At 40.7% G+C, this 15,816-nt stretch overlaps 2 protein-coding genes across 5 annotated transcripts; both read right to left on the bottom strand.

Annotated features, from left to right (window-relative positions):
- Window positions 1-4,351: 4,351 nt before the first annotated feature.
- On the bottom strand, window positions 4,352-8,052 carry LOC104426608 (GABA transporter 1). Its single transcript, XM_010039719.3, has 7 exons — window positions 7,765-8,052; window positions 7,075-7,197; window positions 6,268-6,362; window positions 5,961-6,147; window positions 5,731-5,861; window positions 5,353-5,568; window positions 4,352-4,890 (listed from the first exon to the last, which is right to left on the bottom strand). The coding sequence occupies exons 1-7, from the start codon at window positions 7,982-7,984 to the stop codon at window positions 4,495-4,497; spliced, it is 1,368 nt and encodes a 455-aa protein (XP_010038021.2). The 5' UTR covers window positions 7,985-8,052; the 3' UTR covers window positions 4,352-4,494.
- Window positions 8,053-9,456: 1,404 nt separating this feature from the next.
- LOC104426607 (magnesium transporter MRS2-2) lies at window positions 9,457-14,778 on the bottom strand. 4 transcript variants are annotated; one of them, XR_721876.3, is made up of 11 exons: window positions 14,177-14,777; window positions 14,022-14,051; window positions 13,716-13,860; window positions 13,392-13,513; window positions 13,091-13,165; window positions 10,795-11,019; window positions 10,677-10,721; window positions 10,475-10,519; window positions 10,275-10,337; window positions 10,042-10,161; window positions 9,457-9,906 (listed from the first exon to the last, which is right to left on the bottom strand). XR_721876.3 is itself a non-coding variant. In XM_039305493.1 (11 exons), the coding sequence occupies exons 1-11, from the start codon at window positions 14,363-14,365 to the stop codon at window positions 9,820-9,822; spliced, it is 1,113 nt and encodes a 370-aa protein (XP_039161427.1). In that variant the 5' UTR covers window positions 14,366-14,775; the 3' UTR covers window positions 9,457-9,819. The 4 variants fall into 4 exon arrangements, 2 of the variants coding, with proteins under 2 accessions (XP_039161427.1, XP_018721261.2); XR_721875.3 differs by having other exon boundaries at window positions 10,042-10,157; window positions 10,308-10,337; XM_039305493.1 differs by having other exon boundaries at window positions 10,308-10,337; window positions 14,177-14,775.
- Window positions 14,779-15,816: the final 1,038 nt, after the last annotated feature.

The following is a 15,816-nucleotide window of genomic DNA, read 5'->3' as shown; positions in this document are numbered from 1 at the left end:
CCTCCCTCTCCCCTCTCTCACTCATGCCTCTGTTTATCTCTCCCGAGAGTCTCTGAGCTTCGGAGATTGTGGAATTTTTCGTTTCTTGATTTCTTTGGCGGCGGCAGAGAGCAGGTTTGTTTCGTGGAATTGTTGATTGCGGCAGAGAGAAGGTTGGTCTGTTTATGAAGATTTGGACCGCTTTTTTTCGTTCGAGTATGTCTACAAGAGAGAGAGAGATTCAAAGAATTGTTAGAAAATTGCAAAACGACCTAGTTTCATTTAATATCCTCCATGTCAGTCAGCTGTCGGTTTTGTCATATAAAATAGTTGGCATTGATTATATTGCTACGCTAGCGATTTCAAGCCTAAATCAATCAAATCTATATATTGAATGATTGTCAAAAGGTTTAGGATTATTGCCAAATTTAAAAGTTTAAAACTAGATTGACCATCAAACAATAATTTAGAATTTTTTAGACAAATTTTGTTCTGAAAAAGGGATGCCACAATTTATATCAAGTGCTTGGGTTGCCAAGATCGACATCACCGATCAAGCTAGTCAATCAATTTCCGGTATCCTCGTCCTTCTCTTTCCTAGTCATAATGATAACTTGTTCTTTTTTGTTCTATTTGCATTTTGCACATCCTGAGCATTTAGCTTGCAATTGATATGGGATTCTCTCTGCCCCATAATTAAATTGCTCGCTCACTCACTCGAATTTGTTGGTGGAAAGGCGCAATTTTTTTTTTTTTTTTGTTTCCATCAAAAGTAAATATTTCATTCCTATATCAAGTTTTGAGAGATTCAAAATAAAGCAAATGAAAAATATTAACGTAGAACAATAAAGCACATACTGCTATGATAAGCACAATTTCATCCCACAAGAATAGATTTGTCTTAGCATCAAAATAGAGTGAATGGTGACCAATCACCAAATCTCGCATTATCATAAGTGATGAACACACACCATAATCTCTTTCTCCAATAGTTACAGCTTACCTAGTGGATGGATACACTTAGGTTCAACGTCTTCAATATCATCACCATATGGAGATATTCAAAATAGATTGAATAGACTCCCAAATCTAAGGCTAAATCATGAGAGATTGAATGAGTACAAAAAATGCCTCAAAGGAACTCCCAAATCTAAATCTAGATTGAGAGAGAAGAGCTTCTAGATCTAAATCTAGATTGGGAGATGAGAGTTTTCAAAACTCGAATAATTCTCACTATATTCCTCCTCGATCCTATCGAACTTCTTGATTTGGAAGATCTAAAGAAGCATGTTGTTTCCTAATGATGAAAACAAAAGATACACTTAGTGAGTAAAGAAGAGCATCAACAGCAAGTAAAGACAATTCTTTTTAAAAAAGCTTCATAAAAATAATAAAATACTCCAGATCAGAGTGGGAGAGAAAATCTCAATTCAAGTTGAGAAGATGAGTGCTCCGTTTGGGAACTACTTCCCAAAGCCCTTTGGAGGCCTAAAGATTCGGAGGTCGCGGGAGGTCACATGACGCCACCGCGACCCAAATTCGGGGTCGCTGGAGGTCGCAATGACGTCGCATGACCTTGCCACCCCAGATCAGGGGTTGTTGGAGGTCGCCGAAGGTCACTGGCGGTCGCTGCCCTTGCCGGTTAATTTTTTTTAATTTTTCTTTTGATAATTTTTTTTACCACAAAGATGTTTTGTAAATATAATTCCCCAAACACCATTTTGCTCAAAGTACTTCACAAATGACTTTCAAAGTACAATTTACCAAACACAGTTGCATTTTGAAAAACACTTTTAACTCAAAGATGTTTGTATTTTCTTAAAGACTTTCCCCAAAAGTCTTTCCAAATGCACCCGAAACCTCCCTTGATTTCTCAGTCGAGGGAAGAAAAAGAGAAAAAATAACTAGAGAGAGGTGGATGAGAAGAAAAAGCAGCTAAAAGAATTGTTAATTGTGTTGTTTGAACTAGAAGAATTGTTAATTGAGAAAGTGGCTAGAGGGTGCAATTTCATTTGCCTCACATTTGAGTCAATTGGAGAGTGAGAGAGTGGAGAAAGATACCCGATCCAAGTATGCTCTCCAGTTTAAGTAATATCCTAATTTGAATGGTGTCATAATTTAAATAGGTTTTTTAAAAATAGTTTCCTATATATATATATATATATATATAAGAGATAGAATCCTACAAGGTCATTTCACATAGAAGCAAACAAGAAAGTGGTAAGGCTTTTTCCTTTGAGTTTTTGAGTGAATTCTTTGTAAGAGATTGTGAGATAACACTTATGCATTTGTTTTGTGTGTAATATATAGGGTTGGGAAAAACTTAAGCAATTGCAAATTCTATATAATGCATATTCATAATGGATTGCTTAGCGACTAGCTCTTCCAAGGAGTATGTACCAATAGAATATTTAAAATATTAAATTACATTTTCATCTAGCAGTTTAACTTTTTAGAATGGTTGATAATGGTATTCCAAAATCATATATGACGTTAGAGTAGATTTTTACCGGGCAAAAGACCAGACTCTTTCAGAACATATCGACAATTGGACTCACAACAGAGCAGGGGAGGAGGAGGATGGGTGACTGCGATGGCAAGGATGGTGAGGCGATGGAGGACGATGGGTCACGGGCGAGGAGATGGTGTGGTGGACTGCTGCAGGACGTGAAGGCTGAGCACTGTTGGGAAGTAAGAAGAAGATGGAAGAGAATGAAGGAAAACAAGAAAACAAGAAAACAAGAAAACAAAAGTGGAAATAAAGGAAAAAAAAATCTAACGTGCATCATCTCGTGAGCCCCTTAATAAAGGACGTGGAAATATCTGGACCGTCTAATTAGAGATGCCACTTTGTATAATTAAGGCGTTCGCCAGTTGTGTTTATGGAAGAACGCTTATGTTGAACTCAGCTCAAAAGGGTTGAGAACTAAATCTAAAAAAGAAATTCAAGCACTATATTAAATACCAAAAGAAAAAGTTCAGTGACTATTTATGATTCCTTTGAAGAAATGAGGAGTTAGAGATTGGAAAAATTAAATAAGATGAAAAATCAGAGAAATTAAATCAAATTTCTCCAATAATCATTAAATTTTAGGTGGTATTTGTGATTTGACCATCAAACTTTTATGGGAAAATATCACAAATGGTCTCTATACTTTTACTTAATGCACAATTTTGTCCCTGAACTTTCGATCGGCTCAATTTAATCCATGAACTATTGATAAATGTCTGATTTAGTTCCTAAACTTTCGATCGGCTTAATTTGGTCCATGAACTATCGATAAATGTTTGATCTAGTCCTTCGTTGCTGTTTTTTCCTTCTTCTTTTTTTGCTTCTTCTTTCTTCCCTCTACCGGAGCCGATGGAGGGAAGCCGGTGTCCGGCGAGGGTCGCCCTCACCGGTGTCGGGCAAGGGGCTCCCTTGCCCGACACCGGCGAGGACGCCTTCGCTCGACGCCGGCGAGGGCAACCCTCGCCGGACGCTGGCTCCGGCGGAGAGAAGAAAGAAGAAGCAAAAAAAAAAAAGAAAAAAAGAGGAAAAAACAGTAACAAAAGACTAGATTGGACATTTATCAATAGTTTAGGGACCAAATTGAACCGATCAAAAGTTTAAAGACGAAATTGCACATTAAATAAAAGTATATGGACCATCTGTGACATTTTACCAACTTTTATTTCAATCACTGAACCGAACTTTCACTTTTCATTTTCTGGCAATTGATACATCTTTGGTTGGAATCCCATAGTTACTTCAACTAAACATCAATACGAAAAGACACGTGGCGCTGACATGGCTTTAACCTAAAGCCATTTCAATCTTAACAAAAATACATAAAAAAAATAGAAAAAATATTAAATGGAAACAAAAGCTGGGCAGAGGGCCGGTGTTGAGAGTAAGAGGGTTGTAGGACCTCCACCACCGGTGCAAAGGGCCGTATTGCCGTCTACGACAGCAGTGGAGGATCGCACAACCCTTTGCAACGGTGAGCAGGGTCACCTGACCCTCGACAATGGCAGGCCGATGGTGCTCCGCCGGCCTGAGGGCCGGCGACCATCCACAGAAGGTAGTAGATGACTGCGACCCAGTTGCCCTTTTCTCTTTCCTTTTTGTTTTCAAATTATTATTTTTTTGAGGATTTTTCTAGCGGTTGACATGATGCTTGCCTGCTTGGTGGAATGCCATGTCAGTGTTTGGTCGAAAAAGTAGCTCTCTGCAATTGTGGTACATCCATTGCCAAAAACCGAGAGAAGTTAATTGCATTCAACGACTGAAACGAAAGTCCATCGCTTAAATTTGCAAACGCCCCGTAATTCTAGTGATCATCGATCAAATTTACGGAAAGAAATCTTATTTCATATGACTCACCAATCGTGAAAGGACCAGTAGTAACATCTATGAAATTCACCATAATTTTAGTGATCACCTATGAAATTCACCAAAAGAAATCTAACTTCAGAATGTACGATGAAATTTCCTAATCAATATGTATGATGATTACATATTTCACTTTTGACTTACATATCGTGAAAGAACTCGTATGTCTTGATATCTTCCGTGATGAATCTTACCGCGCCAATGCAGCCCAAAATGGCCACAACCGAGAACCACGTTGCTATGGCCAAGTTGAAGATCCGAACGAGAAGGCGCAGTTTCGGGTCTTTGGGCATCCTTCCAGCCTTCAGATATGCGATGGCAGGGAACACAAAGTCGAGCGGGGTAAAGCCGATCGCGCCGCAGATGGACACGAAATCTCCGAAGAAGGGCATCGCAGCGGCAACGAGAGTGATCACGACCATGTAGACGGAGGTCAGAATCAGACGGACGAGACGATCGCCGATCGGGAAATGGGTGGTGTGCTTGTCGTGAAGCATTCGGTCCTCGAAGTACGCGTACGTCGGCCTGCAATATATCTGTACAAAGAAACTCATCATCTAACAGTCATTGATCCATTAGTAGCCATTTAAAATTTTGAACCATCCTACAAAAATGGTTGACTACATACAGCTGCATAATCATCTCTCTTCGTCTCTGTTCTGTGCAGAGAATATCATGAGGCTTCCTTCCAAGTGAAAATTATTGTAACAGGAAGACTTTAATTCTTTTGATCTTCATGGAAAGATAGGTAATAAAGTTCCATGTCCTACTTCTAATGCAGCAGCAAGAAGACAGTGCTAATAAAGGTAGCTCCAAATCCAACATAGCCCTCTAATGAACAATACAGGAGGGCCATTAAGAAAATATGACTCATGCCCTTTTCAGTGGTTATTTCACAATCACAGAGGTCTCTGTTATGTCCAGAGAGTTCTAAGTTTTCGAATCGACAGAGAATCACGAACACTGGCTATCGATTCGTGAAAAATACGTGGGCCTACCTGAAAGCATCCTGCTATTTGAATCACGGCAAAAATATTAGCCATGATGATTGTCCAATCCGGATTTGTCAGAGAAGCCAAGATGTAAGGCTGCACATCTGATCCAAAAGCCCAGTACCCGCAGAAGGCCAATTGCCAGTAGCTTAATAAGATTATGGTGTACGCCGCTGACACGCCTTTGTACATGTTCATTCTCGCAGGTTGTCTCACGGTATGCTGACAAGGGAACAGCTCAATTTACAATCTTGATTTCTCCAATCGAGAGCAAAAGCATTTCAAGGCTTGACTAAAAAGCCGGTTTAAAAATGGAACTAAGAAAACAAAAGGAAAATTTGAAGCTCGGTTAATTTACAGCGTGATATGTCAAATAAGCTCTACCTGTATTTCTGGAAGCATTGCATCCCCAAATGAGAACGCTATTGCACCGAGTGCATTGAAGGCTTTGAATACTTTTGTCGAGGAGCTTCCTTGCAGACTATAACTGACTGTTTTCCGATCGATTTCTTTCCCTGAATGGCAAGCGGTAATCTCAACCTAAGGATGCAATGATGCCACGTTGAGTTTCTGAAAGAGAGCATTATAGAGTAATAGCTCCAACTTAAAAGTACCGTTGTAGATTGTCACGCCAATTGTTGTGCCAGCAAAACCAATCGTGCAGAAAGTGCATATTGCATTGAACCATCTCAAGGAGTGGATGTTGGGAAGCTGGGAGAGAAGAAGCTCGAAGGCTCCGAAGAAAATGATGAAATGCTGCAGTTTCAGAGTCCCGTCCTTTTGATAGTATTTATAGATTGCCTTGGAAAACAGCACACAGAAGGATGGAGAATGTGAGAAGGAAGAAAGAGAAAAGCTGATGCCAGACGACAGACAGGGTATTCATGTTTTCCACAGCGAGGCTTGCAAAGCTTGTCTAACCTTAAGGCTACTGCCAGCAGCAATTTGAATCGCGATGTTGTTCCCCAATGAAGCGACCTGCTGGAAAAATGCAATAGACCAGTAACCCCAGGAACCTATAAAAATAATAAGAGAATGAATAAGTCGAAAAAACAAGTTAAAGGGGAAAGAAACAAGACATCTTCAATTGCGAGCACTGTTTAAGTGGCAATGAATGGATAATAATTTATGTCTTTCGGATCTTTGGATATTTCAAGACGAACCTTCATGTCATTATGGCTCAGCAGCAAAATAACTCCCGAGTTATACAGTAATGTCCAAAATTTGAGAGCATCTAGAGGTTTTCATGTGATCTTTCAAATATTAAAGTTAGATGTTCAAATTCCATTTCTCCTCTTAGCTTGTAGCAGCATTTCGGGTGATTGCTGATGATTTTTGAGATAACGATCCTAAGGTAACGCTTCGTGATTAGTCACATAATGTGGCATCAATATACCTCTTCACAGAATCATCGATAGTAAGCTAAAAAAGAAGAACTATTTTATCGCAGTCAGTTAGACAAGTCAGCTGCAACCAATACAGAATAAGCTTTCTATAAACAGACATGGCGATGTATCTACTGAAAGAGCCAATAAGATGAGCTTAAAGACTACTTTTCAAAAAGATGACACCCCTGTAGGCTATGCCTGGAAAGAACGGTTAAAAAAGGACTACTCCAAAACCAAACAACAGAGGAGTAATGGTGAATAAATGGGATTCTACCCGCTACCCGCTAAACACCAACATTTTAACGAAGATAAAACTGTTAGAGCAGACGGTAACACGAACCAAATATGCTCTGGGCGAGATGACGGTACGTGACCTGCTTCTTCCCATTCCATCTCCAGAGAGACGCGATCAATAGACTGGAGTACCATGTGGCCAGGGTCGCACTAACAAGGCTACTAACACCTGAATGCAGCAACAGCCCAAATTAACATTTCAAGTAATGTGACGACGGCGACGACTAAGAGGTAAAGAGTCAAGCAACAAGATAAGCAAAATTTCTAAATTCCATGAAGTTGTTTTTCTCATGTCGCGTGCAATCGATGCTTTTGAAGACCAACGCGTTTCCCTTAACACGTGTCCAAGCCGTGAGTGGTCAACAATATATTAGATAATAAACAAAGACAGAACACTGTTCACTTCTTGTTCCGTGCCGTTCCTGAAGACCCAAAAAGGGAGGGGAAGTGAACAAATCAAATTGATAATCCACCAAAGCACCAGATCAAACAGGTGCCATCTGCTTACTATGGAAACATCAAACAGGTGCTATTCGCGCCAACTTCGTCAGCCGTCAGCGTCCAGAAAAACACAGAGATTCCGCAGCCCAAATCGAAGAACGTCCCCATGATTATCACTCTAATTTATTTAGTTCGTCAAACACCACAATTAAACAAGAAAAGCAAGGGAAATCATGAAAAAACAAAGAGAAATGCAAACATAGAACCTGAGAGAGAGAGAGAGAGAGAAAGTTACCGAGAGGCCAACCGAGAGAGGCGAGGGCGAAGGGCAAGGGAGCGTAAGCAGCGGGAGTAGCGATGGTGGTGGCCACGTGGAAGGCGGCGTGCTTCCACGTGCCTCTTCCTCCCTCCGCTACTTCTGCTGCTCCCGCTGCTGCTGCTACTGCTGCTTCTGCTTCTTCTTCTTCACGGTCAACGTTCGTGAGATGGGGAGGAGTCGACGGTTGCGACACCATCTTCGAGGGTTGTGGAAGACGTGGGAAGGCGGATGAACCAAATGAGAGGAACCCATTTGAATGGGGAGACTCCTTTTTTAATGCTCCGAATCGTTTGACTTTTAATGGTTGCATTGGAAAGAACGCAACTCTGAATCAACAGGAGCCGCCCTTTTTCTTGGTTTGACTTTCATGGACACGAAGTGTGAGTGATTTGAATATAGAACCTTAGACCTGAGCAGGTCCTTAAACTGCTCCTGGGTTTAAATAGGGAAGCAGGGAAAACCTGCTTGTTCCCTTCGATTCCTTTCCAGTAAAAAATAAAGGTAGACCCCACTGAGTTACCCCGGCCACTCCCGAAAGGGAAAGGGGGCTCAATTAGGATCCCCGCGATAATGCCGCCAGGTAAACATCCTCCTTTTCTTGCTCGCGACTCACCCTCCTCGTTGCTCGCTTGCTTGCTCATGGCTCCGCCTTGCTCGTTCGAGCCACCCCTCACTCGTTCTTCACTTGCCTTTGCTAGCTTGCCTCCATTCGTCTTTTTACTTTGAATCATTTTATTTATCACATTATATTTTTGTAAAAGATGAAACCAAAAAAAGATAGTAAAGTGAGACATGTTCTTAGATAGATCTTGAAATCGGACTAAAAAAACAAGGTAAATTTTGAAGCCAGTTCTAGAGCAAATAGCATAAGTTTCAAATTATAAAAATTGGAAACTGGTTCTAATAGGGTAGGTTTTACGCTTTGGGTATGCAAACTATCCAACCCCGAAACTAATAACCTCTACTTGAGACTAAGACAGGCCCCGTGCAGGATCTGGTTGAACTGGAGAGCAACGTGGGCTTGTGGTCACATGGCATTTGCAAAATCCTTTGAGCTCAGAGGAGCATCGCGCCTGCCCTTCTGTTTTACCCGTTAAATAGGAAAAGAAACAATTACATAGATACATGTCTGCAACTTTGCAAATCATGAAGTCGAATAATTTAATAAAAAATAAAGGTAAATTTTATATAAGAGTTTCAAATTTCTATAAGTAGGTAAGCTATGCGAAAAAAATTAATAATTTACAGTGCGATTAAAAGTTTGTAATTTAATTTAGCAGATTTTCTAACGCACTAACAAGATTTTATCAAATGAATGATGTTCCGGTCAAATTTTTGTACTCACAAACTCTCATCTCAATAAAATTACCATTAGAGAGTAGTTCTCCATTTTTAGGCCTAAAAAATGTATAATTCTATGACCAGTCAGAACAGAATGATGAGAATATATTGGATAATCCTAATTTTCCACATCAACTATAGGCCATTTCATTCCCTGATCAGATATAAATGACGTGGAAAACCAGAGCTACCCAATACTTTCTCCAGAATGTTTAGCAAAATTCTGTAGGTTTCAGGCCAGGCCTATTTCAATATGTTACTATTTCTGTAAAATTAGTTTGGATCAACGATTGCCCGGTGGGATTCGTCATCAACGAACCTCGGATATTCAAGGGAAAAAATCAATTTCATTATAACAGGTATTCCCTGCGTTACAAATATTGCACAACATCAACGACTCGTCTTCACTAGAATTGACCCCAATTGCTACTTTGGACTTTTCAATGGCAGCTAGTTTCTAACCACATGCAGGGAATGGTGAGTTTGACCGGGAGATATGCGTCCATTCTATCTCATCCATCTCGTGGACATCGGTGGCGTGGGTTGGTACAATTTGTGGGAAACTAATAGGGTGATGTCGTCCACATGATGTCCTAGAGCTGGCGCATCGGATGGATCCTAAATTCGGTAGCCTGAGAAGACATTTCAAAGCTTTGCAGAAACCTCCCTCCCGAATGAATCAATTTGGCTTCAAGAACCAACCAGACCTTTGTGCCGAGCATAGGACATTATTGACAGGAAAATGGATCCAGACAAAACTCCGGCGAGAATGACCACCTGAGAGTTTCCCCAGTGAACGTTAACATGAATAAAACCAGACCATCCATCATGTCTTGCACTCAGACAAAATGTCGTGTGAGACTTAAGGATTAGGCTTTCGTAGGGAAGGCAATCGGGATGAGATTTACATACCCATTTGAAGACATAACCATGACCTTCATGCCACACGTTGGGAATATTCATGCCGAATATCGCTGCTACCAGAGAATATACAGACAAGCACAGAGTTCCTGAACTGAGGAAGAGCTCTAGCTATGGCCAGTTCAAATTTAGTAGAAATTAGCAATGAGCATGAATTTTTCGTGCAATGGAGATTCATTTGTTTGATAACATAGGGTGCCAACATTAGTCAATTTCCAAAATACCTAGTGGAGTTTTGTGTATCTTGTGAATCCTACCTGTATAAGCTGGTTCCGATGATTATCAAGCTGTAACAAGACAAAAAAACAGATCAAAATGTCACTAGTTACTACTACATAGTCTAATGATGTTCTGTGAGAGAAAAATAGTTTAAATTACATGTCACATAGTTGAGGATATGGTTCCAAATTCTCCAAATGCTTACCTGAATATTGATGTAATCCTCAGTATCATCAATGTATTCGCGCAACTGAAAGAGAATATAAAGAATTAGCTTGTAGGAATAGTACAGTTTAGTCTACCAAGATAATTATCTTCTAAGAAATTTTCCTTAAATTGCTGCAGGAGAATTTATGAGGCAACATAATGAAACAAACTCGTACAAGGATATCAATGACAATGCATACCGTTGACAATTTGTTTAAAGTGCCATCAATTTGCATGAAATATGCCTGCAGAAAAGCAGCAGCATTACTTATGGACTCTCAATGAGCAAAATGAGACCATTGATTGGATTTATCTAACCTCCAGCAACATTTCAAGCTCCTCAACATCATTTTCCTCGTGAGCTGTTACCGCACTTGCCCTACTTGTTCTGGATAATTTTGAGCCAGTTGTAGGAGAGGCAAAGAACCAATCTGGAGCTCCAGACCAGCTGACAGGAGAAGACCCTCCAGTGAGTTTCCTCGACAAATAAAGGTCTGCCATGTCGTCATCATCGTCAAGAAGTTCTTCCAGTTCATCTCTCACCTGGAAACCAATATCACTTGAAATTAGGTGTTATTTAACTGAGTACTAGCTGTTTATAACACTGGATCTGGAAGCACCAGACAAATAAATTATCTGCAATAAATGATAATGTAAAGAATATGTTCATGGTTTGATTGTAAGCGTAAATGATTATCTCAATTTAATGCATAGAAGTAACAGGCATTAAAAACACACCATTATATCAAGCGGAAAAACAGAGCATTGAACACCATTATATCAAGCGGGAAAACAGAGCATTGAACAATATCAATGGATATGGAGATGGACTGCGTCAAACGCGCTGCATTTTTTTTGCAGATGGTATCATAGTTGAAAAGATGATTTGCACTTAAATTTTTCCACTAGAATTTAATTAGATAGAGAGATCAGACGAAAATTTCCTATACGTCATGGATAGTAAATCACTTTAGAAAAGCCAGCAAGCGCAATACTTGAATTCAAGAAAACAATCTAAAGCAAAGTTCTGTGCAGCCAAGCAGGGGTATTGTCAAAGTCAGATCCATTTGCAATCCCCCACGCGCAGTACTGTAAGAAAAAATTCCTCATTCCATAAACAAATAATTTAGAAATGCCATGTCCTATACAGCTAAATGGTTCTGCAGGGACAGGATTAATGAAAAATATGGGAACTATTGACAGCTAAACTGACATTTGAGGCACAAGATGTAGTGTGCAATAAAGAGCCAAAAAAACAAAAATTCCTCTGTGATAAGCATATATCAGCGAGCTACTCTGTGACCAAACATCCATTTTGCTTATAGAGCAGGAGGGTGTGGCATTTTCCATGCTTACAATGCTTAATTTGCCTGGAATCCTTGTAGCTCCAATAGAGGCTAACTTATGCGGCAGTTGCTCCCTCCTTAATAAGCAAAGGTTGATTTCTAATCTCCAGAGAAACGCTAAACCTTTGATTTCATTGTTATATTGATTCCCACGAACTTGATTCTCTAGAGTTCTTTTGTAGAATCTACTGTTTTGTTTTCATTTGAGATTTCAAAAGCATAGGGCGCTACAAATGCTATAACCAAAAAAAATCCTCTTCATCAATTCTATTGCAGAAAAGACAGGATTTTTTTATTGAGTTCTATGAACACAGCAAATAGTACAACTCGGTTTTCTGATATTCCTACTAGATTTCTTTTCTTGAGTATGTTTTAAGAGGATAGAGTGTCAACCAACTTGTGTTGGTATTCATCTTGAACCTGAGAAAGTTCAGGCTGATAAGTGAGAGGGACAAGTAATGTGCATAGACATTTAGAGAGCACATAAGCAGAAAAGAAAGGTATAAGAAGATGTGATTGTGTAAGCAGCATATTAAGAAAGCATAAGAGGATAGAAATTCAAAGCACTAGATGTCAGAAATATTTGAGTTCCTGTTTGTTACGATAAAAGAGAAAGCCGAACCCACAGTCATTTCCAAAAATATTTGTATTACTGAAACTAGGAACAAATGCCATTCATCTCAGAGAGAGAGAGAGAAAGAGTAGTTGGATATCTGAAAGTAAATGGTCCCTTAGGTCCTAGGCCAGGTAATATACTTCCTTTTGATAGCTGTATGAAACCAACAGTTTACCCTTAAAAAATCCACCCTTCATTCCAGAATTCATTTATTTTACATCAAATGCCTCTCTAACAGCAAGAACAGCAAGTCTGTTTACCCGGTCACAAGAATGGTAGCAGACCACCGATTAAATTTGTGGAGATCTGTGTCAAGGTGCAATACTAAGAAAGTCATACAAGCAGTAACAATTGACTTAAGTCTGACAAAGAAGAAACTGGTTTGATGAAAACAATCAGTAATGCAAATTTATCAAGTGGAAAGTGATACATGGGTTATTAGTATCGATACTCCGGTCCAATGAAAAGACATCCCATCACAGTTAACAACCCATCACTCAATAGGTGTACTAAACTTATAAATCCTTGTAAAGCACTTTGACAATGCAGCCCGGAGTGAGAACAAGCAGTTGATAAGCCTCTCCCTGAATTAGACTGTTTGGTGATTAGAAGTACCTTATAAACCTGAACAGGTATCCACTAATTTAAATACCTTCTGAACACGATTGGTCAATCTTGTCATACCACTCTTCAATTTTCGCACTCGATCCAAATTGCGACTGCTAATCTGCAAACCTTATTTGTATTATTAACAGAAAGAAATAAAAAGGAACACGGACCAAATACTTGGATCTGCTCTACCTATATAATGTAAAAAAGGAATGGAAAAGCAAGTTTTCTGCATGCATACTCCAGGCAGACGTCATAGTACAAGGACATGTCAACGAGAAGTTTATTCTTTATTCAATTCCCAAGAAAATGAGCAAACAAACAGGTTTTAAAGAAAGGCTCGCCTTTGAAGTCAACTCATCCAAAGCTGGATAAGCATCAGTCTCCAGTTCTATTGTGAGTGCATCAAGGAAACTACAGATAGCCTCCAATGCAACTTCTAATGCCCGAAATTCAAAAGGAAATTCTGCACAGTATAGCAAAATAACCAGCATCTCAATCAAGAAATTTCTCCTCTGGCAAATATCACAAAGATGAAGCTATCACTGAACTAATCGAACGCCGGTGATTAGCAAACACTCTTCGTCCTATCTCGTCATCAATTTCGTCATTTAATTATTGAAGGACTATGGAATGAGCATCATCTGCTAAAAATAGCAACATGATACCATTTTGCTCCCCGACATCAGCGTCGTTGTTCGCTTCTTGCTGCTCGTCCTCTTCACCTTGGAACTGACCGCTTCCCGGCAGCCGCCTCTCGAGTTCCTTGACGATTGGAATGACATTCTCGTCTGATGGATCTCTAAGTAACACCTATACAAAATCAAGAAGCGATTCTTCACCAAACAAAGTTAATCTCCCTAAAACAGACCTCAGCTCTTCCCATTCACGGAAACTAATGAAGAAAAGAAATGCAGAACGTTCGCAGGGAGGGAGAAGATCGATCGTAGACAAGCTGAAAACAACAAAAGTACCTCCTCTGCCGTGACGATAGCTTTAATGTGCTGCAGTTTCGGAATCAAACAAGAAGAAACAACACAAGGAAAGAAGAAGCGAATCAGCGACCGCAACTCCAGGAAACTACTCGAGCAGACGAGACCGCGACACATCACCGAGCAGACAGAATTACCTCCAAGTTGAGGACAATCAACTTCTCTCTGCCTATGATCTTGGAAGGGTGCGACAGCATGGGATCCAGCATGCGCAGGTCCCGGGCGTGGATCCCCACCCGTCGCATGATTTCGTACTTGTCCACATCCAGCAAGCTGCTCCGCCCCTCGCGGTTCACCAGGATCCAGCTCCGAGAGAACGCCGCCATCTTCTTCACCGGAGCCTGAGCGTCGGCCGCGACCACAGCGGCGGCGGCGGCGGCGGCGGCGGCACCGGCGCCCGCTGCCGTCGTCGGGGGCCATCTCCAGGCTGCTTCCTCGAGCGCCTCTCCCGTCCCGCCGGCCCGCCGCTACCGGAACCGGCGGCAGCGGCCGGAGAGCGAATCCGGCGGAGGAGGCGGCGGCGGCGGCGGCGGCTCTAGTGCTGCGGCGGGAGGTGCAGAGAGAGCGACGACGGCGATGAGGCGGCGGCGGTGGTGGTGGTGGTGGCGGTGGCGGTGGAGGTAGAGGTAGGGGAGATATGCATGAGGGAGTGGCAGTTAGCGAAGTGAGAGTGTGGATGAAGCGGGTGATGGCGATTGGTGGGGCGGGGGGAAAGACAAAAGGTTCTCCCCCCCACTATAGCATGAAATGTACGCGCACTCGCGCCATTATTGCTTCTCCCCAATTATTATATCAATGATTTAATATCGTGCATGATCCTTTTACTAAGGCCTAACCTAACGACGTATTTTGCACCACCAATTTTTAAAGGAACGTGCATCTCCATTGTTATTTATTTTTATAGCTCGATACAGTATCTTCTTTTTTATTAATTTATTATAGGATCGAAAAACTCGTGTGGCTCTTGCTTATGAAATGTGCCGCTTATCTTTACAAAGCATGTGTGGGGCAAGTTTTAAATTCAAATGGATGGCCTTCATCAATGAGGTTCGACCGGTCCTCTCGAGGACCAAGCATCCAAGCGTTGGGCCTCTCCAATGTCCTTGTCTCTCTCTAACCTCTATGCTGCTTCGCCGCCGGTTTTTTTTTTTTTTTTGTGATCTTTTTTTTTTTAATTAATTTTTCTTGCTTCTTTAATTTTCTCTTCTATTTTTGTTGATGCAGCAGTGACGTGGATAGTGACATCGGGTAAACAAGGGTTTGATGATTGAGTTGTATTACCTCGTCGGATGCTAGCTGGACCAAATTGGCCCAGATTAATTAATTCCGAGTTCCGAATTATTATTGAGTGGAGTACAAACACTAATCATGATAGGGTCATCATCTATCGCGTTTATTAACTCATGCGCACGTGTCTATTTACTTCAATCAACCACATTTCCTCTCCCTAATTCAACCATCAGATTTCATCTAAATAGATATGATTTAATGATGCTGGGATTACCATGGGACATGGAGTTTGTGCTGCGTTAATTGGTTAAAGAATGCTATATATATATACTAAAAAAATATCTCACTAAATTTTATTTCCTAAATGACGAGGCTTGTAATTATTACTAAATGGGAGGAACTCATCGGACCTAATTTTTGAGTCTCTAATAAAAGGAAAACATAAATATATTTGCCACATCATTTTTTTAAAGAACATTAATGATTGGTATCTCTAACATGGGCACACACGTTCATGTTTGCACAACACAAAAACATAATCTAATCG

Source organism: Eucalyptus grandis, chromosome 11 (genome assembly GCF_016545825.1).
Source record: "Eucalyptus grandis isolate ANBG69807.140 chromosome 11, ASM1654582v1, whole genome shotgun sequence".
Classification (NCBI taxonomy): Eukaryota; Viridiplantae; Streptophyta; class Magnoliopsida; order Myrtales; family Myrtaceae; genus Eucalyptus; species Eucalyptus grandis.
Note: the sequence above shows the minus strand (reverse complement) of the source record. Positions and strands in the feature narration are given on the sequence as shown.

Bases quoted from the DNA above. Each gene is read 5' to 3' on its own strand.
- LOC104426608 (XM_010039719.3), bottom strand. From the start codon at position 7,984: ATGGTGTCGCAACCGTCGACTCCTCCCCATCTCACGAACGTTGACCGT. The intron at 5,569-5,730 runs GTAGAGCTTATT...TTCCCTTGTCAG, and splicing joins CAATGCTTCCAGAAATACAG to CATACCGTGAGACAACCTGC. The intron at 4,891-5,352 runs GTAGGCCCACGT...TTCTTTGTACAG, and splicing joins AAATAGCAGGATGCTTTCAG to ATATATTGCAGGCCGACGTA.
- LOC104426607 (XM_039305493.1), bottom strand. From the start codon at position 14,365: ATGGCGGCGTTCTCTCGGAGCTGGATCCTGGTGAACCGCGAGGGGCGG. The intron at 13,166-13,391 runs GCGAGCCTTTCT...TAAGGTTTGCAG, and splicing joins TGGATGAGTTGACTTCAAAG to ATTAGCAGTCGCAATTTGGA. The intron at 10,520-10,676 runs GTATGCATTGTC...ATTCTCTTTCAG, and splicing joins CTTTAAACAAATTGTCAACG to TTGCGCGAATACATTGATGA.